Below are 20,711 nucleotides of genomic sequence, written 5' to 3'. Positions count from 1 at the left end.
AGCGGGTGCGCGTGGCTGCGAGTAGCCGGGAGAGCGCGGCGCGCGGGGCTGCCAGCCGCCCGGGCCCTCCCGCACGACGCCGGGGCCCGGGGCCAGCGCGCCGCCGCTCCACGCTCGCCCCGGGGCAGCGGGCGGCCCCGACCCCGCGGGCGCCGCGCCTCCCCGGCTGCAGCGGAGCGGGCGGACGGCCCGGAGGGCGAGCGGCCCAGCCGGCGGGGTCCGCAGCGCGCCGGGCGTCCCATGGATATAGCAACAGGTCCCGAGTCACTGGAGAGGTGCTTCCCTCGCGGGCAGACGGACTGCGCCAAGATGTTGGACGGCATCAAGATGGAGGAGCACGCCCTACGCCCCGGGCCCGCCACCCTGGGGGTGCTGCTGGGTGAGTGCTGGGTCGCAACGCCCGAATAGTCCGGGTCAGGGGATAGGGCCGTCCGTCGTGCCGCAGTGGACACCGGCGTGAGGGCCAAAGAATAAAGAAAATAGGTTTTCAGGACGTAGGGAGGGGGGTCCGGACTCCTGGAATGACCACCGGAGGGGCAACAAGCACACCTAGACAGCTCCCCGAGGGGACAACGTTCAGGGACGTCACCTAGACAGGATTGAGCAGCCTCAGCCGTCACTCACACCGTCCTCTCCGGTGTGGGTTCTAGTACTGCTACACTGGACTGGGCTGGGGCGGGAAGCAAGTGACAGGGATGCTGGGATGCTGGAGAACCAAGTTGTCTCCTTAGAGCCCGGGAGAGATGCCAGGTCACCTGGGGAAGGGGGGCATCTAGGAGAGAAAAAATATCCCCGGGTCTATCCAAACCGCGGGTCTTGGGGTAGAAACATCAGCACCGTGGGGCGTGTCAGCCAGCGAGTGTCCTGGCCTCACCTCGCTGGTTGGGTTCCAGCCGGCCTCACCGCGCGGAGCTCCTTCCCGTTGGTAACATCAGACGCTGGATCTCCGCGAGCGGGGAGAGCGCAGCGCCCAGCCAAGGCTGCAGGCCCTCGGCCTCTCGGCGCCCCGGCTTGCGGAAAGGAACGTGCTGTCTAGGGCTACCGGGTCTCTGGCTCGCCGGCTGGGGTCCTCAGGCGACGGGTGGCGCTCCCGGGCTGGGCCAGGCGGCGCTGACGGCCCGGCTCTCGCCCTGTGCGCTGCAGGCTCCGACTGCCCGCATCCCGCCGTCTGCGAGGGTTGCCAGCGGCCCATCTCCGACCGCTTCCTGATGCGAGTCAACGAGTCGTCCTGGCACGAGGAGTGTTTGCAGTGCGCGGCATGTCAGCAAGCCCTCACCACCAGCTGCTACTTCCGGGATCGGAAACTGTACTGCAAACAAGACTACCAACAGTAAGCGCTTCTCGCCCTCCTCTCTTTCCCTGCCACGGACCAGCACTCCAGCCCCGCCGGCCGGTCCCTGCCGGGAAGGGCCCGCGCCGCCCTGCGGCCGGCTCTGCGCTCCACTGGGCCCGGCAGCTCCGAGGGCTCAAAGGGCTGCGTGTCTCCGGGCTAGGGCGAATCATCTCATTCCAACCGACAGTGGTGGGGTGCCCCTAGGTGCCATCTGTTGTCCCGGAAACCTGCGCAGAGTGACTGAATTGGGGTACAAGACAAAGCCCTGGGCGGACTAGTCGATACGATGTTTGACCTGGTCGAGGGCTTGGCCCCTCTAAGGCCTGAAGTGGGGACCAAGAATTTATTTTCCAAGAAAGGCATTGCTTTAGAGAGCCAAGCCTGACTGTATTTCCCCAGTTCAAGATCGTCTGGGATTCCTGGAGCAGGGAGGTGGGTGCTGAACCCGTGCTGCGATGCAGGCGGGAGATCCCCAGCCTGGCTGGCTCCTGGAGGCACTTTTATTCTCTGGTAAAGAGAAACGGGTGTCCTTCTTCCTAAACCGTTCCATACGGGAATTTTGCCCTTACAGTTTTTCTTAGCTGGAGAATCAATCTGTCTAGGAGGCTGCAGCCTAGGGATCTTAGTCTAGTCAGAGTGGCTGACTGAAGGAGTCAGGCCTCCCCCAGACAGCCTGCTTTCTTGCAGCTTGCTGGAAAAAGGTGGTTGATACTGGAGATGTGATTTGAGCCTTACTTTCTGGCTTCCATGCTAAGCGGGTGGCACTGTGGACTTGTGTGGCTGAGGGCTGGGACAGACCGCAGAAGAAGCGGTTTTTCTTGTGACCTACCTGGGGTCGTACACCTGGAACTGCAACAGGGAGAGAGCTATTGGGGTGCGCTGAAGAGCCCCAGTGGGAAGAGGGGTGTGGGAATCTTGGGAGCTGAGTTGAAGGAGCCCATGGGAAGTTCTGAGTGGTGCTTGGAAGGACTTCTTAGATGTGGCTACTCAGGTGCTCCGGGCTGGAGCGGGTTCTGAGTGTGAAAGCCTTTGGAGAAAAAGGCAGGGCTCTGCGTGCCAAGCAGCGAGTGCGACCAAAGTATTGTCTCCAGATCCAGGTTCTAGCTTGAAAAGGGGGCAGCCGAACTCTTTGACTGGGGCCTGGCAACTGAGGCTGCAGGCCAGAGCCCTGCAGAGGGCCTTGGTGGCTGGCTGCTGTAGTGTACCCAGGACCTGGGCACCGGTCAGGAACTGCTTTTTGCACCTTCTTCTTTCTTGTGGCTGGGGTAGGGTGGGGTTTTCTATGGGCAAGAATTGGGATGGGTTTTGAGGATTCTTTTGTTGATCCCAGAACCTGGTGTAGGCCTGTCCTCTCTGTACGGTGTTACGGTGTCCCTCAGGTTTAGGATCATTGATGTGTCCTGTGTCTGTGCCATAGAACTCTAGTTCCTGGGGTGGGGGGTGGGGGGCAAAAAGGCCACCAGGCAATTTGCCCACAGCTGTACTTACAGCAGCCGGAATAAAACGAGGTAGCACTGGTTGGGGACTTGGGGTGACTCAGGCAGCCCCTCTCTGGGAAGTATTTGTGGCTAGTACCCCCTTACACCCGGCTTAGCCACTAACCTCAGCAGTCCCACACGTGGGTCTTCTAAGAAGCCTGGGAAAGTAGAAATGAGCCTCTGAAACTTTGGATTTTTTTTTTTTTAATTAACACTGTAAAGACTTCGAAAGCTTTTGTACGTAGTTGCCGCTGGGGTCCTTCTGGACCGAGCAAAGGCACCTCCTTGGTCCTTCTGGCTCAGCCCTAAAATAGCAGCAGGAGCTAGGTGCGTGACCAGCCTCCCCAGTTTACAAAACAATTAAACATTTGCAGCTGCTTTGTCCCACTGATATTTGTTTTTGAAGGAAAAGGAAAACATCACCAAAGAGCTGGCTTCTACCGAGGTGCAAAACTCCAGGTGCTAGGAAGGAATTTAGTCCCCAGGATTCGGGTCCCTGAGTTTCCCGGGGACAGAACCATCGGCCTTATCTACTCCACTCCCCCTAAATCCCCCATCTCCCCTTTCTAACAATAACGACAATTAAGTATCTGCTATAGGCGGGCCTCCTGGTGTGCTTGGGCGGAGTAGTGGTTATCAAGACAATCTTGGGGACAAATCCCCAGGGTCTCCTGGCAGCATTTGCAGGGAGTAGGAGATCAACCAGGCCCGCAAGAACTCACACGGAAACAATGTTCTTTTACACAATAAAAAATATTTTTTATTCATGATTTTTTCTTTGAGAATCCCAGATGCATATTTATATCATGTGTGCGCAAATGCTTTTCAGACGAGAATGAAGTCGAACGGGAACAGAGACGTGCTTTCTTGATTTTGAGTGTGTGTCTTCTTAGCACTGGGAAATTTTGCAGCACACACACACACACACACACACTTAAAAACAAAAGTACTTTTTGTAAAAAGCATTCTTCTCCCGCCTGCGCAGATAGGCAGAGTAGGTCCTTCTAAAGACGTGCTGTGTTCTTGATGTGTCTTCTTCCTTTCAGTTTGTTCCCAACGATTGCGGGCACGCAGGAGCGCGAAGTTGTTTTACGCACCACGGGGGTGGCTAACTGGCTATTGGGCACATATAGGACAATTGATAAACTCCACTCGCAGGCCTGGCAGAGCGAAGAAAATGCGGTTCCTGGAACTGAGACATTTTTGTTTGTACCCGAAAATTCTCCTACCCGCCCCCTCCCCGTCCTTATGTGTATTTTGGGGACTCCTTCAAGGAGAGGGAGGGAAACCCCAAGACCTCGGCCCGCTTTTGAGTAGAAAACCGGGTTAGAAACTGGGAAAATGCGTGGCCTCCGCAAAAAAAAAAAAAAAAAAAAACGCGAACACCACCACTCCGCCCCCGCCCCCCGGCCCGGAGAAAGTATGAGAAAAAAAATTGACAATCTCCCTCCCCAATATATGATGTTTTTCTTGGCAGTTTAGTGAAATCAAATTATGTAACTCCCTTTTCTTGCTGGCTGTCTCTCACTCGCCCCGATGGCTTGTCTGGAAAAGGTTTCTGTCTTTAAGGAGGTGGCGGATTCCTGGAGGAGGCTCCGGAAGTGGAGAGGGTCGGTGGGAGAGTCCAAAAATCTGTCACATAATGGAGTCTGATGGCTTGTAGAGCAGCTTGTGTAGGGTCTGGGGAGCAGTAGGTGTTCGCGCGGGAGCCTTTGTGCTCTCAGGATGCGGAGCTCCTGCCCGGAACTCTTCCACCAGCTTGTAAGGAGTCTGCCCAGGCGTCCCAAGCCTCGGATGCTACGACCTCCCTGGCTCCCGGCAACGGGAACGCTGGGGATGTCTTGATCTTGTCTCCCCAAGCCCCCAAGTAGGGGAAATCCTCCGCGGCAAAAGGGGGCAGCTAGGCTATGACTTTGACAAAAAGCCTGAGTCCTTGGCTGCGTTTTAAAACATCTCCGCAAGTGGCTCAGCCGGGTTCTTCCCATTCTTTTCCTGGATCCAAGTGTTTGCCCGGGAAAAGGCTTTCCTGGATCAGGGGGGCTGCCTTGGCCTCCGGAACAACGACAGCTTCTGTCAGTGTAGCATCCGAGGGACAAATCCAGGCTCCCTGTTCTTTTTGGCTTCTGAGTTTCGTTTCCCCCGGCTCGGAAGGCCTTTTTCTTGGATGCTCTAGAATTGCTATTAGCACTTGCTTAATGGTGAAAACCCCAGTCGGCAAGTATCACTGCTGTATCAAACTAGTTCAGGGTTACAGACACTGTAGCCCACTGCCTGGGCACTGGGTATCTCCAGGAACCTGCTTAGAAAAAGAAGTCAATACTTTGCCTTATGAAAAGGCCTGGGGGTGTTCTCTGGACTGCCAAGAACTGAAAGGCTCCCACTGCCAGTGCCAGTCCGAGGATGCCTGGTCCCTTGGAGGGAGCCTGTATATTTAACCCCAGTACCTTCTCTGTAGGAAGGAGAGGAGGGAAATCCTTCCTGCCATGCAGGCATCTGGGGTTGAAGGAAGGCATTATTCAGCGCCCCGACTCCTGCCTCACCCTCTATTCCCAAGGCTCCTGGGCTGTTGCGGCCTTATTTGTTTGCAATATTTTTCGAGGTCTGCTCTGTAGTATGTGATTGGAGGGTCCATCCCTTCCTACCTCCATGCCAAACTTAGAAGCACAACAGCCACCAGGCACCTACCTAGTCTTCTGCCTACCTGGGAAAGTATTCTTACAGACTCTACATTAGGTGGCCAAAGGATCTGGTATTGGGCCTTGTGTGTTGTTACATTTTGTAAGTTATTGCTGTTCTGGGGCTGTGGTTGCAGGGAAAGCTGTCTCCAAAGATACCCTCCAGTCTGCAGACAGGCTTCTTGCCCGAGCCAGGCTGGCCAGGAGCCTCTCTGTAAGCACACCAGCTCTTCCCCCTGAAAAGCATCCCCTTCGCCTGACAGGACACTCTGTCTTTACTACCTCCCTCTGCCACACAAAGAGCTTTAGACACCAGATCAGAGCCAGGTTCACCTCCCAGGCCCAGTACCCAGCTAAGGGACAGCCTGCCCCCAGCCCTGGGCTCTCCTGAGCGTGGTGACATCACCTAGCATAGTAGCTTTCTGGATTCCAAGAGACACCTGGTGGGGCTTCAGTCAAAGTTTCCTTCTGCAGGCATCCTTTATCCCTTGCTCCAGTGTTGGAGAAACTTCTGATTGTGAGAGCAGGTGACTCTGTTAGCATCTTGGGCTGGTGTGTGGCTCTTTTCCTCCTGGGATCGTGTGTTGGCCCAGAGAAACAATTTTCCACTGAGGAAACAATGGGCACCCCCAGTGCCTGCATATTGCTTGGAAGAGCATACTCAACACTGTCATCTGATAGTCGGAGAACTGTCCTAGCTTATTGTTTTTGTGACTCAAACATCAAGCAAAATGCTCAACCTCCGTGTGTGTGCAAGGCTGATCTAGAGGGTGTGGAGAAGAGCTCCAGGGGCTTCAAAGGGAAGACAGACTTAAAGGTAAAAGAACATTCCAGAAGGTTAGCACACACACACACACACACACACACACACATGCACCAGCTCAGGCTCTGTGGCCCTGCCTGTGTGGTTTTTACCTGTGATAGGGGATAGCATAGCTTCCCAGGGCACTTGTGACTCTGCAGGTATTTGAGAGAGACAGAGACAGAGTAGGTGGGAAAGAGGAGAGAAAAATATAAACTAACGCCATCCATCACTTAGGAAAGAGGATACTCAATCTGTTGGACACCATAGCCAGTCCTTGACTTGGGTATGGAGGCGGAGAGGATGGACCACACACCCCATGCCCAGAGCTCTGAGAGCCTTTAACCAGTCCTGAGGTGACCAGTACTCCAGGTCCTTGGCTGTCTGACAGACCCAGCCAGAAGATCTTTAGCACTCTGCAGTTCCTAGATTCTGTGTTGATGGCAGCAAAAAGCAAAATCCAAATTATATATATTTATGACCACTGTGGTCAGACGTGGAAAGGTGATGGTAAGAGGGGAGGGGTGGAAAGGTCGATTCGGAAGGCAGGGGAAGTGAGGTGGCAGCTGGCTGCCTTTCCACCAGCCTCTGGTGTTCTCCATTCATATCATAAATGTCTCCTGTCATTTGATGCCAAAAGCAACATGATTTGGTTCCCTGGTGGCCTATAGGGTTTTTCTCCTCCTCCTCTTCTTTTCCCCCTGCAGTAAATGTTTATTTGTTAATAATATACTTTAAACAGCCCAGCCTTGACCTCAAGTCTCCTGAAGCATCCATCTTCTTCTAGAAAAATGTTTCAAAGTTTGTGTAATTTGGGGGGAAGGTGTAAGTGACGGGCAGTGAAGGGCCTGTGTTTGCTCTAACCACCGCTGTGGCACAGAGTGCCGGGGCACAGAGGCCGGTGTGCTCCCAGTGGTATCTCTCCCCGGTTTCAGGCCTGGCTGACAGCACTTCCTCAATGGCCTTTACCTTTTGCTTGGCCCAGATCAGTACAAATAAGTTCTCACGTGAGCCTTTCCTTTGTTATGTTCAGGGCAATAGTATCTCCATCTCAGACTGGCAGCCCCCTGGGTCTGCCTGCTGAACCTCGGGCCCTGAAGGAGGATTCAAGTTGTGTGGACTTATGAAGGGAACAGGACTTCAAGGAGTACCTGGCCCCAAGTGACCCTAGAGTGGCCCAGAGGCTCCAGTAGTGGTTGATGGCAGGGCACCTGGCTAGCCTGGTGTGCTTCGTGTGTGGCTGGCTGGGGGCTTGGGGGGAGGACGACTCATTCCTTCTGCTTCTGTAAGAAACAAAGGTGTTTGCTTCCTGGCTGGCCCGTGCTAAAGAGTTCCCTACACACACACACACACACACACACACACCTATAGGGAGATTGCTGGCTGAGGAGAGAAGTTGTCAGGGCTCTCCCACCAGGGCAGTAGAAGCAAGCTGTTTAAATTAGCAAATTGGCTGGGAAGATGAGGCTACCCCAACACTGGGCTTCCAGCTCTCTGTTGCCTCAGTGGGTGCTTCCAAAGTCTTGGCCCAGAAAGGAGGGGCAAGTGCTGACCTAGAATATGGCTGACCCGCTGAGACTCTTCCCCTACCTGTTTGTAGACGAGGAGCACTGAAATTGCTGCAGTTGCTTGGGTGTCCATTGTGGATCCTAGCTCAGAGAAACAGGATGCTGAAGGGTAACCTAGGCTACCAGCCAAGCACTGTGATCTTAAACGTAAGAGAAAAGGATCAAAAGGGGGTTGGTTGCTGGCAAGTGCAGCTTTGAGATACAGATCCATTCCATGTACACACTGGGGCAGAGTCTGAGCCTCGGATTTCCTCTCTGTGGAATGGGGATGAAGGGTCCCATCTTAGGTTGCAACAAAGTGAAGCAAGCTCAGAGGTGCCAGCCTGGATGGGGCACTCAGTGTCAGTGTGGTGTGTGTGTGTGTGTGTGTGTGTGTGAGTGTGTGTGTGTTTCCCTTCCTGTTGGGAAAGAAGCCGGAGGCAGGAACACGTTGTCTGTCTACCCTGCGTGGGAGGCTCACGAAGCGCAGCCGCTCCTGTGCTGAATCCCAGGAGAAGGAAATACGCATGTTCCCACCCCAGGCAGCACCGCATGGCCGCCATGGCTGGCGAGCTCGATGGGGCCATTTTCTCCCGACAATCTGGGGCTTGACCAACGCATGTGAACTTGCAAGAGCAGAGCGAGGCTGAGCACAGTGGGCCTGAGGCAGTATTGTTTTCTAGAAAGAAACGTTACTTGTTGAGTGCCTGTGGAGTATGCTGACTTGATGCCCCCAGCTGAACCGGTGGGTGAGGGAACAGGCTCAAGAGGGCCTCCCTCCCTTCCCGGGATCCCTAGATCACCTTGTCTCGACTTGCTGAAGCCCTAGATGCTAGCTAGATACCTCTCTTCAGAGCACAGGCCTGGAAGGTTAGAGGGGAGGGGGAGAGCAGCGAGTGCTCCTGAGAGGCCAGCCCTGACCAGAGGACAGAAAGGTTAGAATAACTCCTTCCCAGAGGAGCGGGACAGGCAAGTCGGCTCACTGCAGCCTGGGTCTGCGCCGTTTTCCAAGCACTCCTCTCAGCCGTTCCTGCCTCCCAGGATTCTCTTCTCCCGGGAGTGGGGCAGCTAGGGTGTGCAGGCTCCCGGGCTCCTCGGTAGATGGAGCAGGGGCATTGGCGGTGGTTGATGAATTTCAGTGTCACCAGGGGTTTAGCCCGGATTTGGGAACCGCGCGCTCTAATACGCGCACACGGTCCTGCCCTCTCTAACGCGCACCCCTTTCACCCGGCCGCTGATTTATGAAGGAATTCGATCTGACCCAAGACGGGCTGGGCTGGAGCCCGGAACCCGGAACCCGGGGCCCCGTCACAGCCCTTGGGTTCCTCCGCAGTTAAGGGATCTTCGAAAGCTTGGAGGCTCATCCCGGCTGGAGGCCGGGTGCCCGATGGGATGGAGCACCCACACGGAGTCGGGGAGCGGCGGCACCCCTGGGAACCACTAAAGGTGCCAACTGGAGGGAGCAGGCTGGTGGGGAGAACGGACAGGCTTTAAGATTCCCGCCCCAGCCCTCCAGCCCACCCCTCTGAGCAGGCACGGAAGCAAGCCCGGGAGAGTTGTTGATCTAGGGAGTAGAACATTGAAGGAAAGCCGGCACGCTCTTTTCCCCGCCTGAGAAATGTCCCAAGTGCCTCTGCTCCTGGAGCTGGCGAAGGGGCCACAACAGAGTCCTCAGCACGGCTGCGTGCGCAGGCAGAATTACCCCCCAACCCCCTCCCCGTGCACCAGCACCGTGGCTAGACGGTTTTTCCCCCTTTCAGATTTGGTTTGCAGGGGTGGGGGGTGTGGTTGTATCAATCCACAAATATTTACCCTTAACAGACTTGTATCTGTGGAGATTTCGAACAAAGACAGTTTAGGGGGATTACAAAAACCCTAAACCCCGTTTTTCTCCCGGACTTGGTACTTTAAATGCCAATTACAGGCGAGCCATATCCTACAGCAACGGGAAGGCGGGAAGGGTCTGGGAGGGTGTGGGGGACGAGTGCAGCCATTAAATGTAACTTTTCATTATGAAAAAGGATTTCTCTGGTTTTATCTTCTAATAAGATTATGTCAGAAACACAAGTACCTAGCCTAGTGCTGAGTGACAGGCTCTGACGTTTAATCAGAAGCTGACCGCTCAAACCGCGGGGCCCTTTGTCCCACCGAGTGACCGACGGAAACCTGCCGCCCTAATCCCCTTATTCATGTCAAGCAGAGAAAAGAGGCTGAACACCTTACAACCGTGTCCCCTCCACCCCTTCCGAGGGCGACCGGAGGAGGGGGGCCTCGGAGGGCCCCATAGTCCCCACTACTAGCTTTTCCTTTGGGAGTGGATAGGGTCTCTTGAGCCCGCTAAGAGGGCCAGCAGAGGAAAGAAAAAAAAAAAAAAACAGAAGCCTCTGTGGCAGCATCTGGTAAATGGGGACATAGCCCCACAAGCAGAGGGTATCTTAGAGTCGGGTATTTGGGGCTTCTAGTAAGGAAGCTCATGCAACTATCACCCTGGTCAAGGCAAGTCTGGTAAAAGCCAAAATAGGGTTGGCGTGGAGACTAGGCTCCTCTGAGGGGCAGATTTCGTTAGGTTCTAGGGAGTATGCCTTAGTGCTGAAACTCCTGCAGGTCTAGAGCTGGCATTCCCAGCTGTGAGCTCAGCCCCTTTCTTCAGAGGCCAAATTCCTTTGTTCGACCCCCGCAGAAACCCGTTCCGCAGCCAGGCCACAGGCGCCTTTTATTCCTCTTTGCAGCGAGCACTCCTTCAGAATCTCACCCTTCAACTGTTCCAGTGCAGATTCAGCCCGTCCTTGCGGCCACTGAGTAGGAGCCCCAGATGCCTGTGAGGACTAGTAGAACCACACCAGTCCCGGGCCAGCTAAAATCAAGGGCTTCTGGGCACAGTAGGGAGCCCCGGAGTCTTGGAGACGCAGCCGGGCAAGCGTGATTCCGGGCCGTGCATCTACTGAAAAACAAAACAAAACAAAACCACAACAAAAAGTAAAACTGATCCCCAGAAGTAAAAATGTTTGTGCTCCTGTGACCCCCAAAGTCTGCTTACCCCCCTCTAGGAGCACCACCCACAGCCCCCAGGGTTCAGTCCCAAGGCCTCAGAGTCATAAGAGCAGGAAGAGGAATTCTGTGTCTCATACCAGGATGCCTGGCCTCTTTCCTAAGCTCTTTGACTGTGCCAGGAACCCACGCATCCTAGCAGGGCGGGGTACTCCTGGTTCCTTCTCCTCTCCTGCCTGAGCCCAGCATCGGGTCACTGAAAGGAACAGGCTGAGCATAGGATATCACCCCACCCCACCCCAAAAGGGACAGGCTAGGACTGTTTTATGGAGTGGGAGGAGGGCAGAAGTAATGTTCCTATCTCTGGCTACGCAGGGACCCAGTGATTTAATGGAGAAGGAACCTGGATCCCGGAGGAAGGGGACCACAGGAGCATCGGGGCTGGCCAGTAGGATATGTGGCAATTAGGGCCAAGGATGAATGGACCTGATGGTAACTTAAATATCCTTTCCAGGAGCCTCTCTGCAATCCCGGCTCTGTCGAGTGGCAGACTCTTCTTCTTGGTAAGGGGTGGGGGCTGTGGAGGAGACTTTCTCCCTCAAAACACTTGATACCAACTTTTGTTGTTTTGGCAAGAAGAAAAAAAAAAAAAAACCTAAGGCTTGTTTGGAAAGGGAGGGGGCATTAGGCACAGAGGGAAGGAGTGAGCCTGCGGCTCGGCAAACTTTGTGGATTAGGTTTCAGCGCCTCCACCCCACCCCCAGCCCTTCGTTGGTGATTTGTGTGCGGGGGTCTGTGACCCTGCGAGCATCAAACGGCCCGCGGGAACCGGCCGAGTTCAGAGGGACAGTGGGCAGAGGGGCAGCCTAAGACAACGCAGATGGTTCCTATCAGCCAGCCTGCCAGCCGCACCCTGTGCTCACAGTGTCTGCCCCCTGGCCCGGGGCTCCTCCAGTGGGAAGGCACTTGGGAGAGGCCTTGGGTGTTGAGGGAGACCACTGCAAGAGCTCTAATAGGGGGTCAGAAAGTAGTGGTCATCAGCCAGAGGCGTAGGACATTGCTGATCTTCCAAGCCAGACTGACTCAGGAAGAAGTCGGAGCTTGCTGTTTGCAATAAGTGGTCCAGGGGACCATTCAGAGGGACATCCTCTGGAGTCTCACCAGAGGCTGGATCACCCACTCTTAGCAGTGGTCAGTTCAGATGCAATGCCCCTCCCAGACACAGGTCTTTTCCTCCTCCTCCTCCTCCTCCTCCTCTTCCTCCTCCTCCTCTTCGTCCTCCTCCTCTTCCTCTTCCTCCTCTTCTTCCTCCTCCTCTTTTTCCTCCTTCTCTTTCTCCTCCTCCTCTTTTTCCTCCTCCTCTTCCTCCTCCTCCTCTTTCTCCTCCTCCTCTTCCTCCTCCTCCTCTTTCTCCTCCTCCTCTTCCTCTTCCTCCTCCTCTTCCTCCTCCTCTTCTTCCTCCTCCTTCTCTTCCTCCTCCTCCTCTTCTTTCTCCTTCTCTTCCTCCTCCTTCTTTTTCTCCTCTTCTCCCCCTCCTCCTCTTTCTCCTCCTCTTCTTTTCCTCCTCTTCTTCCTCCTCTTCTTCTTCCCCTCTTCTTTCTCCTCCTCCTCCTCCTCCTCCTTCATCTTTAGACAGTGTTTCTCTGTATAGAAACTCATTCTGTGGACCAGGCTCAGTGATCTGCTGGCCTCTGCCTCCCAAGTGCTGGAATTAAAGGCATGCACCACCACTGCCTGCTCGTTCATTCACTCTTTACTGGGGCTAGACAGTCTGCCTTCCCTGCCTGCATGATCTACCATGGCAGTGGTTTTCAGCCTGGCTTGGCATCTCTGAGCCTTCAGCCCCACCTCTCACAGTGTGTTCTAGCTGGGGCTCTCCACCTCAGCAGACCTAGGATCTGAAGACCCTGCTTGTATAGCACATAGCCTGACCATATATATACCTTAGGTCTCTGGACTGCTGCATAAGGGTCCAGCTGAAATCTCTTTAAGGTCCTTGGGAAGCCAGGTAGTGGTGCATACCTTTAATATCAGTGCTTGGGAGGCAGAGGCAGGTGGGTCTTTGAGTTCAAGGCCAGCCTGGTCTACAGAGAGAGTTCTAGGACAGCCAGGGCTACACAGAGAAACCCTATCTTAACACCCAGCCTCCCACTCCACCACCCCCACAAAAAGACAATCCTGAAGCAAGGGGGAAACCTGAGTCCAGGTGCAACCAGAGCCTGGCTAAGCATCCTGCATTGTAGTGCCTGAGTGGAAGCAAGAGCCAGGCCTGCACATGCCTACATAGGAACTAGCGCTCCACAGCTGTCTGCAGAACAGGCTCTAGCATTAATACTTAGCTGATGTCTTAGTTCTCCCGGCCCCCGAGAGGGAACTAGTGACAGTGGCCTGGATAGTAGAATAGTTTTGAGAGTCTTCTGAGCCGTGCAGTGGGGTTCTGGGATATTGAAGGATAAGAGAGAGTTGGACATGGTGCCTCTCTCTGCCATCCTGTGTATGACTCTCAGACACCCTGCACTTGGCCCTTCATTCCCACAGTGGGTCATGGAGAGGCCAACAGCCTGGCTGGTAGACTGGGACAGTAGACTGCCAAGACCTCTCTAAGCTCCATCTTCCAGGTCCCCGCCTCAGGGGAACAGCCGACTAGGTCATCTGTGCATGGAAAATACATCTGTCCTCCACATGTTGGACACCGAGCTGAGGACATGTGGTTTCAGACGTGTTATCTTAATCATATTTATTAGCCAATCCTGAAAAAAAGAGAGTTTGATATTGTTACAATTTAGAAGGGATCCCCCAATCTGCCCAACGACAGATCAGCAGGGACAGGCAGCAACATCCAGGTTTCAGCTGAGCTCCGGACCTAAGTCTGGAGCTCCTCTGGGCTGTTCCACGGGATGAGCCCTCTCTGCTGTGAGATGAGGGAGGGACATTTGCCTTCTCCATCTCCCCACGCAGAGATCTGAAGCAAGCGGCATTAATTACCCTGCCCTGACTGATAGTTGGCTGCTGGAGTGTTTCTAATCCTTATTAACAGTCTCTAAAGTCAGGCATGAAATATGACTTCTGCACCACACTCTCTGGCATATGTTTTTCTTTTCCAGGATATTTTTCAGGCTACCTCCGAGCCCCACTGTTGTTCGTGATTTTCTGCCATAGGTCTAAAGTTGCCAGCCCGAAAGTCAGTCTTGCAGGGAGCTCAGTCAGGGAGGGGAGCCAACTCATGACACATCTCCCTGCACAACACAAATTGCTTCTGATTATTGAGCTTTTGAATATTTCCCTCCATCATGTTTTTATTAAGAATGCCAGCATATTTACGCTTGATAGTGTCTTCAATTAGGTTAAAAAAAAAAAGCAGGGGGTTCCCCCTTCCATAGCAGTATGTAAAGAAAATAGTTGTCATGACCGCAAAATTACCATCCAAGCCTGGTTCGAGTCAAGCCAGCCCTGCTTTGACAAGCCCAGCAGGGCTGGGGCTTTTTCTACACTTTCCAGCTGGTAGGGAAACAGAGCTGAGGAGAAGCTCTCGGCAGCCTGAGATCTGCAGGGCGCTCCTTGGGATGCCTCTCAGTAGCTGACACTTCACAAGTCTTAGAGGCAGAAGGGCGCCCAGCTGCACAGGCTTCTAGTAGGCGGGCCAGGACCTGGAGAGCAGCAGCAGCAGCAGCAGCAGCAGCAGCAGCAGCAGCAGCAGCTACAATTGTGTCCTTACTTAGAGCTGCTAGCCCCAGAGGCGAAGCTTTGAGCAGTTTTCATTCTCCTGTGACGTTCTGACATGGGTGCTACCTTGTTTTCCTTTTCAGATAAGATAGAAGACACAACTAAGGTCACACAGCCAGCCTGTGGACCTGAAAGTGGAGAACTTTTCTGAGATCCTTTGGGAAGGTGGATTTTTCTGGCTCCTTGCTGGGTTTGGTGCCCTGGTAGCAGCCAGGCATAGGAAAGAGTTCATGCTGACTCAATGGCTCCTGATAACCGTCCTGTGTTTCTTCTGTGATGCTAGGGTTGTGACTTAGAGAATGATCACCTCGCCAAACCTTTCCATCGGGCTGAATTTGAGCTCCTGGACCAAACCACCCCCGCTAAGTCTCGCTGGGGCTGCTATAGCAGTAGGCAGGGCATACCTCAGCACTAATGGAGTTTACCTGTGACCTGTCTACTTCCATTGGGCATGATGTCATTCCGTCTTAGCCTTATATGACTCTTGAGAAACAAGCTTAAGGAACTAGTGACTCATGCCGGTCATACGGATGGGAAGCAGCTGGTGGGAGGCGCTCAAGTCTCCTAGGGTCTTAGCATCCTTGGGCATGCTCTGAGCACCCCCTGTATGGCTTGGCAATGAGCAAGAGTGGGCAAATCCAGAGCAGGAAAGTGATTTCCCAGGATTATCCGGCAGGATTCTGCAGCCAGGGTAGTGGAGGCCTGGCAAGTAAGGACAGGGGGCACAGCAGACCTCCTAGGGCATCTTTTACTCCTGCATCGCCTTCCTGGCTCCGGACTGCTGCTATAGCCACTGGAGGCAGGCTGTGTCTGCCCTTTGAAGGGACAGCCGCCTGAGCATGTCACTTTGAACTGCAAAGGGGCCTGTGGTGAAGCTCAGCCCCCCTCCCACGTGCCCCTGTCTGCCCACCCCTTTAGGTCTGGTTCCAGCCGGCAGGCCTGGAGCTGGAGGGGGCGGGCAGGGCAGCTGCCCCCTGAGGGACATCAGACTGATAAGTGAGCAGTGACAGACCCCTGGAGAAGGACGGAGCTGGCCTCCACTGGTCTGGCTGGCCTACAAGGCAAGAGTTCAGGAAGGTCACTTAGGTGCCACCCGCCCACAGTCCTGCTCTCTTGGATGCAGAGACAACTCACATTCAAATGTAAATAGTAGTAATGATGGAGATAAACAGTAAAGGAAACATTTGTCTTAGGGACTAGGGACCCAGTGCAGATTCAAGGGAGTCTCAGCAGGGAGAGTTGGGTGAGCCTGGGGCACCTGGATGCCTGGTCCTCACCAGCCCAGCTGAAAACCCAGCTGAAACTCATCTTCCTTGGCCAGATTTTTCAGTAGGATTTTGCAGAGTCCTGCAGAAAACTCCGCTGTTTTCTGACTGTGACCTTGGGCTAGACCTTGTCGCTGCATCTCAGTTCCAGCAAAGTCTGCTGAGACCTAAATGCTTGCCACAGGGCAATAGTGCCCTTCAAAGAACAGGCCTCTAGGTAGGAGCTAGGCTCTTGACGATTCCCTGATGGCTTGCTTCTGTGTGTTAGACCTCCGCTGCAACAGTAGATGCTCAGTCAGTATGGGGCAGGAGTTATACCTTTTTGGTCTGGAGTCCTGGCATGAATTCTCTGTAGCTGTGTGACCCTCAGCAGGCTTCTCAGCCTCTCTTGTTGTTTCACCAAAAATGTTAGGAATCAAAGAACCTAGCCAGCCCTCAGGGCAGTCCAGAGACGTTAAATGTGCTGATGTGTGTGAAGAGCAACATTAGTCAGTGTGAGTGACTTTTGTCACAGGAAGGACCTCTGGCTAGTGCTGTGATAAATCAAGAAGTTGTGTGGCTGGAGGCTTGGGGCTGCGTGAGATGGCTCAGCAGGTAAAGGTGCTGCCAGCCCTGATCACATGGGTTGAATCCTTAGAACCCACAGTGGGAGGAGAAACCTATCTAAGTGGTTGTGCTAATGTAAGTTGTGTTCTGACCGCCACACACAGGTTATGGCACATGCATGTCCCCCTCGCCCGTAATAATAAAATATTTTAAAAGAATCTGTGCAGGAGACAGGGGGTGTAGTTTCACCAGAACAGTGTTGCCTGGCATGTGAGAGGCCCTGGGTTTGGTCCCAGCACTGAGTAAACACGCTGCAGTGATACGTGCCTGAGATTGCCCGGGAAAAGTATGAGGGTCAGAAGCATACAAGATCTAGTCTACAAGAGGCTCCGTGTGTCGTAGTCTGCGAGCAGGTTCCTGGGAGACTGAAGCTGTGCGACCTGAGGACAGTGTCGCAGCAAAGCTCGCAAACAGAGCTATTTGGAGTTAAATCTGGACCTGGAAGGATGGTCTGGGGCTGTAAGTCTGGCTGGAGAGGCTGCCTCGGGACACTGGGACAGGAGACTGCAAAGAGGGCAGTAGCCAGAAGCTGTGCTACAGGGCTTAGACTTGATCCTGCGGGCAGGAGGGAGCCATTGAAGGTTATTGGACAGGGGAGTGACGGGAACCAGGGGGGCCCTTTATGAAGATGAGCCAGCGGCCTGAGAACAGGCTTAGAGACTGGCAAGGCGGATGCTGGCCCTGGGAAGGGAGGTCCTGAAGTAGGCAGCAGAGGGTATGAGTGGAAGCCAACATCAGGTTATGATTCTGAGTGTAGGCGAAGGAAATGTCACAGAAGTCTTGAGCTGGAACCTCAGGTCCCAGCTGCCTGGTTGGCACCCGGAGTCTAGGTGCTCTGACCTGCTCCAAGCAAGGCTCTTTGACTTGATCATGTCTCTGGAAGGATTTTTAGCTCCATGAGCATATGACTAGTCACCAGGCCTACTCTGTGTGTGTGTGTGTGTGTGTGTGTGTGTGTGTGTGTGGTTGAATTACTGTTCAGTTTCCCCATTGCTGAGCGTCTGAGCTTTGACCAAACATTTAGTTTCCTGCTGGCCTACAGGCCAGCCCACGTCTGAGAGTCTCCTAACCATGTCCTCTGGCTTCTGGAAATGGCATCCACCCCCAAGAGCCTAATACATATGTCATAGTTTCATGGGGGGAGTCTCCCTGGCTGTGTTCTGACCCATGACCAGCCTGAGTACATCCTGAGGCGCTCGTTAAAGCGGCAGATTCCCAGGCCTGTGGAAAGACTCAAGCTTTTAAGAGAAAGACCAAGTATGAACATCCTAGCTTGTCCAATGGATGCTTCTGCACACAGACACGTGGGAACCCCAGATCGGCATTCGTGTCTGGGTACAATGTCACTTCAAATGCACAAACAAGATGTGGCTGTCCGGCTATGCTGGTGTGCCCCTCTCCGAGGGCCTGGTCCTTTTCCTAGCCTGAAAGCAATGGTGTGGGGTGTAGTCAATGTGGGTAGAGAGAGGACTGGAGAGGCAATGGCTGGAAGAGGAGGCCAGCTAAGGGAGGGCAGGGCAAAATTAGCATCCTCTGGGAAACAGGAAGAGGCAAAAGCCATGGAGTCTCCCAGACTATACTCTCCCTGGTTCTCTTCACCTCCAAAAGAGTTGAATCCTCTCAACCATGTTCTCCCTGCACACGGTGAAGAGTTATGCTTTGTGCTGGGCAGTGGTGGTACACGCCTTTAATCCCAGCACTTGGGAGGCAGAGGCAGGCAGATTTCTGAGTTCGAGGCCAGCCTGGTTTACAGAGTGATTTACAGGACAACCAGGGCTACACAGAGAAACCCTGTCTCAAAAATACAAATAAATAAATAAATAAATAAATAAATAAATAAATACAAGAGTTATGCTTTGTATTTCTAGAAGTTTTGCATCATGCAGACACCAACTCACAGCACCTCATTAAACCTCAGGTTACCAGGACTGTCGTAGTATAGCCAGATGGTGGCACATGCCTTTAATCCAGGCACTCAGGAAGTAGAGACACACAGACCTTTGAGATCAAGGAAGCCTGGTCTGCAGACTGAGTTCCAGGACAGCTAGGGCTACACAGAGACACCCTATCCTGATAAAAAAACAAAACAAAACAACCTAAACCCTTAGGGCCTGCAAGGTGACATCTGTGTGATTTCTCCACCTCAGAGATGTGCAAACTGAGGAACGGGACAGATCATCACTCTCCAAGATAGCAAAGCCTGTCGCCGTCTCCCACCAGCCTTCAGCCCCTGGAACATAGTAGATGCCCGACAGTGTTTGAGGAAGAAGACAGAGAGGAGAAGGAAGTTTTAACCCCTCCAGGAAAATCCCCGCTGTGTGAAGACACCAGGGAGAACAGGAGCAGCCCAGCCAGACAAGCTGGGAGCAAGCAGAGGCAGATACTGACCTAGCAGCATGAGCCAGGAAGCATCAGAGAGCTCCTGAGGAGCCTGGAGCCCGGGAGCCCAAGAGTGCCACCACAGGGCCGCGGCTAGGCCAGTCCTTAACCACCACGTCCCATTTCTCCAGTGGCCTGACACTGCCTCCTCCCCCCATGCCGGCCCTGCTGGGGAGTCATGGAGGGGCTAGAGCCATGAAGACCCTACCCTAAGACAGGTAGCTCCTCCATGCTGAGCAGCATAGCTCCAGGCAAGGTATAGCAGATGCCAAGAGTAGGTAGGCCTGGCCTAACACATGGTAGGTACTAAGGGACTGTCCTCCTACAGCAGCCCTATTATTCCCTGACTGCTGGGCTTTGGCTACCCCCTTACTGCAGGGTCCATCTGTAAGCTGGACTTTGACCTCCCTGAGTCCCAAGTCCTTACCTGTGGAATGGGTACAAATTGTAGGGATACTAAGAAGACCTTTAAGTCTTTTAACACAGTGCTCATTACTACAAAATTGGGGATAATGGCAGCTTGTGAGCCCCACTCTGTGTATGTCTGTGTTTCTGTGTGTATGTTTGTGTGTCTGTATGTCTTTGTGTGTGTGTTTATGTGTGTGTTTGTTGTGTGTGCATGTTCCTGTGTGTTTGTATGTATATGTTTGCTGTCTGTGTGTATGTATGTCTTTGTGTGTATTTTTATGTGTGTGTTTGTGTATGTTCATGTGTGTGTTTGTGTGTATATGTTCCTGTGAGTTTGTATATAGTTTATGTGTGTGTGTGTGTGTGTGTGTGCGCGCGCACGTGTGCATGCATGTATCCAGTCAGTGCTGGTCATAGAGTCCAAGGCTTAACCCATGCTAGGTAAGTGTTCCATCCTGAGACCCACCCCAGTATTTTTCTTATCAATGAATACTCAAAAAAGCCATACTGGTCTTGGCCACAGACTCACCCCTTTGTTCTCTGGGTCAGCTCCCCACCCAAAAGGACGCAAGAGACAGTGGTGATTTAACTGGTCCCAACCCTGCTAATTTCAGAAGTTCACATGGGGCGCAGAGATAATGAAGATGCTCTCAGGTGGCAGTTGTGACCCCAGGGAGGGTCTTTGGTGATGGACACTGAGAGGAAGGGTTATGGATGCTGCCAGAGGAACAGAAAGACCAGGTGACCCTGGACAGCGCTAGTGAAGATGAAGAGGTGGATTGTCCGGGGATAACGCAGCTCTTGGGGACAGAGCTCCCCCTTCCCCATAGAACCAAGGAGAGCAAGCATCTGCTGAGGGCCAGGCACACACCGTTTGATGCTCACAGCATGCCTCCATGATAAGTTGCGGTGACTGAGACAGGGCTACACAGCATGGGAGTGTCAGTCCCTGACCTCCACTGCCCAGCCCACTACTTGTCTTCACTAGGTCACTGCCCTTCTCCGTTCCCGCCCCCACCCCTCCCTGGCACTGCCTTCAAGACTCCAGGATCTGATCTCTCTAGGCTCCCTGTGTTGGTCTCTGCCTGAAAGCTGCTCCCTTCCCGCTGTACCTTGGCTTGGATGGCTTCAGGACGCACCCCCTCCCCAAGACCATGATGCCCTTAGTAAGAGTAAGCAGGACCTCTGAGGTCTCCCACTAAGGCAGACAAACTGGGGGACTGAACCCAGCATGCAGAAGAGGCCAGCTGTAAGCTTGGAAAAGCATGTGGCCAGTAGGAGACCCTATGGCCAGGGTCTGGGCTGACAGTATGCACATGACTGATGCCACAGTCACAGGTAGGACCTTAGTGGCTCCAGGGAATAAGAGGCTAGGATTCTGCTTGGTTCTGTTACTTGCTGCCTCCAGCCTTAGCTCTTATATAAGTATGAGTGAGTGTGTGTGTGTGTGTGTGTGTGTGTGTGTGTGTGTGTATATGTGTGTGTGTGCTCACTCGTATGCACGTGT

The 20,711-nt window shown here is 53.6% G+C and overlaps 1 protein-coding gene across 3 annotated transcripts in view; it reads left to right on the top strand.

Annotated features, from left to right (window-relative positions):
- Positions 1 to 240: 240 nt before the first annotated feature.
- Lmx1b (LIM homeobox transcription factor 1 beta) overlaps positions 241 to 20,711 on the top strand; it is a 76,594-nt gene continuing 56,123 nt past the window's right edge. For all 3 annotated transcript variants that reach the window (XM_052181089.1, XM_052181088.1, XM_052181087.1), the window contains exons 1-2: positions 241 to 379; positions 1,144 to 1,330. In XM_052181089.1, the coding sequence (XP_052037049.1) occupies positions 241 to 379; positions 1,144 to 1,330 (326 nt within the window). The remainder of the gene's footprint in view (positions 380 to 1,143; positions 1,331 to 20,711) is intronic.

The sequence above is a fragment of the Apodemus sylvaticus genome, chromosome 5 (genome assembly GCF_947179515.1).
Source record: "Apodemus sylvaticus chromosome 5, mApoSyl1.1, whole genome shotgun sequence".
NCBI lineage: Eukaryota > Metazoa > Chordata > Mammalia > Rodentia > Muridae > Apodemus > Apodemus sylvaticus.
The sequence above is the reverse complement of the archived record's forward strand: the minus strand, read 5'-3'. Positions and strand labels throughout refer to the sequence as shown.